Source organism: Mobula birostris, chromosome 1, assembly GCF_030028105.1.
Source record: "Mobula birostris isolate sMobBir1 chromosome 1, sMobBir1.hap1, whole genome shotgun sequence".
Classification (NCBI taxonomy): Eukaryota; Metazoa; Chordata; class Chondrichthyes; order Myliobatiformes; family Myliobatidae; genus Mobula; species Mobula birostris.
The window spans coordinates 234049495-234053290 of NC_092370.1; the positions used below are offsets into that span (position 1 = coordinate 234049495).

General features: G+C 40.2%; 1 protein-coding gene across 1 annotated transcript in view; it reads left to right on the forward strand.

Annotated features, from left to right (window-relative positions):
- Positions 1-769, forward strand: part of LOC140205847 (basal body-orientation factor 1-like) — a 39676-nt gene extending 38907 nt beyond the window's left edge. Inside the window, exon 11 of the mRNA XM_072273634.1 lies at positions 552-769. Coding sequence (XP_072129735.1) covers positions 552-684 — 133 coding nt within the window. The 3' untranslated portion in view covers positions 685-769. The remainder of the gene's footprint in view (positions 1-551) is intronic.
- Positions 770-3796: the final 3027 nt, after the last annotated feature.

Here is a 3796-nt window from a genome sequence, read left to right on the forward strand (position 1 = left end):
CAACTCTTATTGCACGCTGGTCTCTGTAGATCCACTCATTAAATTTCTTTTAATTTTGAAAGGTGGTTCTCAATGGCAATAATGGGTGGGCAATAAATGCTGGACTGGTCAACAAATGGCGGATGCCCAAAAATGATTAAGGTTATAATCTCAAAAGTGAATATTTGGCTACTTGTAAACAGAAATGAGGTACTATTTTTATGGATTTCTGTCCCAGTGGATGGTGGGTGCTCAGTCATTAACAACCTTCAAGATGGAGATTGACACTTAAGGAAATAAATACAGTCGAGGTTGGACCTAGTCATGGTAGAGAAGATTCAAGGTGTTCTATTGCCTACTTCACCTCTATTTTTTGTTCTTAAATTCAAGATTGTTTGCATCTGAAGCAAGCAGAATGAGCAGTACAGTACTCCTATATGATGTTATTCTTACTAATAAAGATACTGGGCACAGTAAGTTCACAACTTGGATATATGTGACTACACTGGTAGCTTGTGGTTTTGTTTCTGTCACAGATTTCAAAAAGTTAATTGATATTATTTCCTTTGCAGCACACAAGATGAAAATCCCAATCCCACTTTTATAACCCAGGCTCCTATTGATTCGGTTTCAAGTCATGTCAGCACCTTACCAGATCTCCAGTTGCCGAAAGAAGTTATGTTACCAGAAATTGTACCATCGTAGATTGTTAAAAAATTAAACAATGGATTTATAGTGAATTAGTATCTGAAAAGGTGTATGTGAGAAAAATCCTAAAATTGGTGCTCAAAGAGTGAAATCTCAATTAAAATTTAAATTTTTTAAAAATTTAAGTTTTTTTAAGAGCTTCAAACATCACATTTTAAAATAGAAACTTTGCTCTAAGTGGGACGGAGTTGTACATTGGACAATGCAGAAGAAAGGCAAAGCACATTCTGTTTTTATCACCCCACTAAAACTATGATTTCAGCTGCGTTGCCCCAGGGCTATGTAACCTAGATATTTGGTTTTCACCCTGAAGTCAACAAATGGATTTCTGTGTTGTGGAATACTTAACAGTTGCTGAAGAGCAACTCCCAAAGACACTTATGGACTTTCCAATCTAGAGGCACAGTGGACCCTGTCACCTAAAACTCCACCACAAAAAATTCAGGGAGCTGTACAGTACTAGCATTTGACTTCCTCCAAGTTCAGCTGCACACAAATATTTCTCCACCTTACACTTCATGTGTTTTACTATGACCTGCAAGCTGTGATATTAACAAATGGGCCTACAGTGAAGGGTGGTGTCAAAGATGCATCTACATCCTAACACTTCCCTCAAATCTTTCCTGCTGCAAATTACATTATGCCTTCAACAAACCTATGGGAGAGTTTAATTTTCAACACTAATGGGAAAGTTTCACCTACACGGCAGAACCAAATGATCCAAACTTTAGTAATTATGCTCCAGCAAGCACACTTGCATTTATTTATTTTATTTTGAGATACAGCATGAATAGACCCTTCTGGCCCCAAGATCTGCACCACCCAGCAAACCCCGTTTTAACCCCAACCTAATCATGATTCACGATCAGTAATCACAATTGACAATAATCAATTAACCTACCCCATACGTCTTTGGACTGTGGGGGGAAAACCCACACATTTCATGGGGAGGACATACAGGGATTCCTTAGAGAGCAGGGGTCCCCAACCTTTTTTGCACCGTGGACCGGTAGAATATTGACAATATTCTTACGGACTGGCTGATCGGGGGTGGCGGTTGTTCAAGTAGGGTTAAACTCACCTCAACATATCTTTTACAGTTAGGGTTGCCAACTTTCTCACTCCCAAATAAGGGACAAAATTAGCAGTCAAATCCCAAGACACTTGCGTTTACCCCAGGTAAGACTACCATGACCACTAAACCTTGCACGGACACCTGCGTGCGCATGCACATACGTGCCGTTTTCCCCCCACAAATCGGTTTTGGCTTAATCTTCCTGATTATACTGTACATACATTATTTCTACTTTATATAGACTGTGTATTTATCATATAATTCCTGCTTTTACTATATGTTAGTGTTATTTTCGGTTTCAGGTGTTATTTGGTATGATTTGGCAGGTTATTTTTTGGGTCTGGGAACGCTCAAAAATTTTCCCCATGTAAATTAATGGTAATTGTTTCTGCGCTTCACGCCATTTCCGCACAAAAGGTTTCATAGGAACGCTGTACCTTAGCGGGGGAAATATGGGACAAGGGTGGTCCCGTATGGGACAAACCAATTTAGCCCAATATACGGAATGTCCCGATAAATACAGGGCAGTTTGCAACCCTATGTTCAAGTTCAACAGTGTGACAGGGAATGAGGAAAGGTGCAGCTGACTTGTACAGTTTCCTCACGGCCCGAGGCCCAGTGGTTGGGGACCGCTGTATAGAGGATACCACAATAGAGCTCCGATGCCCTGAACTGCAATAGCATCATCGCCACTGTGGCAACCATTTGTGCTTTCTGAGAAGCTGAACTTTAAGCCCTTGATTGAATTGTGAGAAAATAGGTCTTACATTCAGTGTTAAGGCAAAGGTTCTCCCTTTTGCACCATATTGTCCACTGATAGTTACAGAAAGCCTCTAGAAAAATGGATCTTCCCCCATATTGTGGAGTCTTCCAGATGATTCATGATGAAATTCACCACAATCTTCAATGCTTCTTTAGCCAATTAAGAAAACAGGTATTTGAGGATCAAATATCCAATCTGGCATAAAATGTATAGGTCCACTATAGGTATCAGTGATTCTCACCCTCCTACATGTGATACCTGGAGATCTATGGCCATTAACTCAAGGCACTCAAAAAATACCAACACTATTTATATCAAAGAACTCCAAACTCGCCATTAGGATAAGCGGACCACGTCAGCAGAGCCTGCCAGACCAACATCTGCAGCACAGAAACTATAGTTACACATACAGTACTGTGCAAAAATCTCACGCACATATGAATAGCTAGGGTGCCCAGACATTTGGCACAGTACTCTGTATTGGTTAAAATTGGAAGGTGGTCAGGAAACAGAAATAAGAGTACTCAGCTTTGTGTTAGGTCAGTAGTATTAAGTGCTATTTGGAGACTGGAATGACATTATACTGTACTGTGCAAAAGTCTTAGGCATCCAAGCTATCTTTTTGAAGAAATGAACATACCCACCAACGATGGAAATGAATAAACAGTCGATGTTTCAGGCCAAGACCCTTCATCAGGACTCAATATCTGATGAGGTCCTGCAGGGTCTTAGCCCAAAACATCGACTGTTTATCCATTTCCATAAATGCTGTATGACCTGCTGAGCTCCTCCAGCATTTTATGTGTTGCACTCTGGATTTGCAACATCTGCAGAATCTCTTGTATTTGTCCCCACCAACCTATGGGAACCTCTCGCCCATGGAAGAGCATTGAAGATGAGACAGAATCTTGAGGTCATGTGATGGACCACATCACAAACAAGCTAGCCTTCATATGCCCAAAAGGTGAAATAATCTACAATGGCCTCGTTAGTCATCTCATAGCCAGAGTGCAAGCAGACTCAATGGACTGAATGGCCTAATTCTCCTCTTATGTCTTATTGTCTTAAATCATTCTCACTTTCCAGAGACTGCCCAAGAACCAGCAATTCTATCATTAAGAAAATGGCAAAAGACATTTGAAGTGTCAGCTCTATTTTTCTCTTTAAACCATGTTCACTTAAGACCACAAGACATCTAACTTCTCTATGAATGACACTGCATTTAAAAGATGCAAAAGAAAAAATGTTCTAGTATCCATAAAAATCACAAA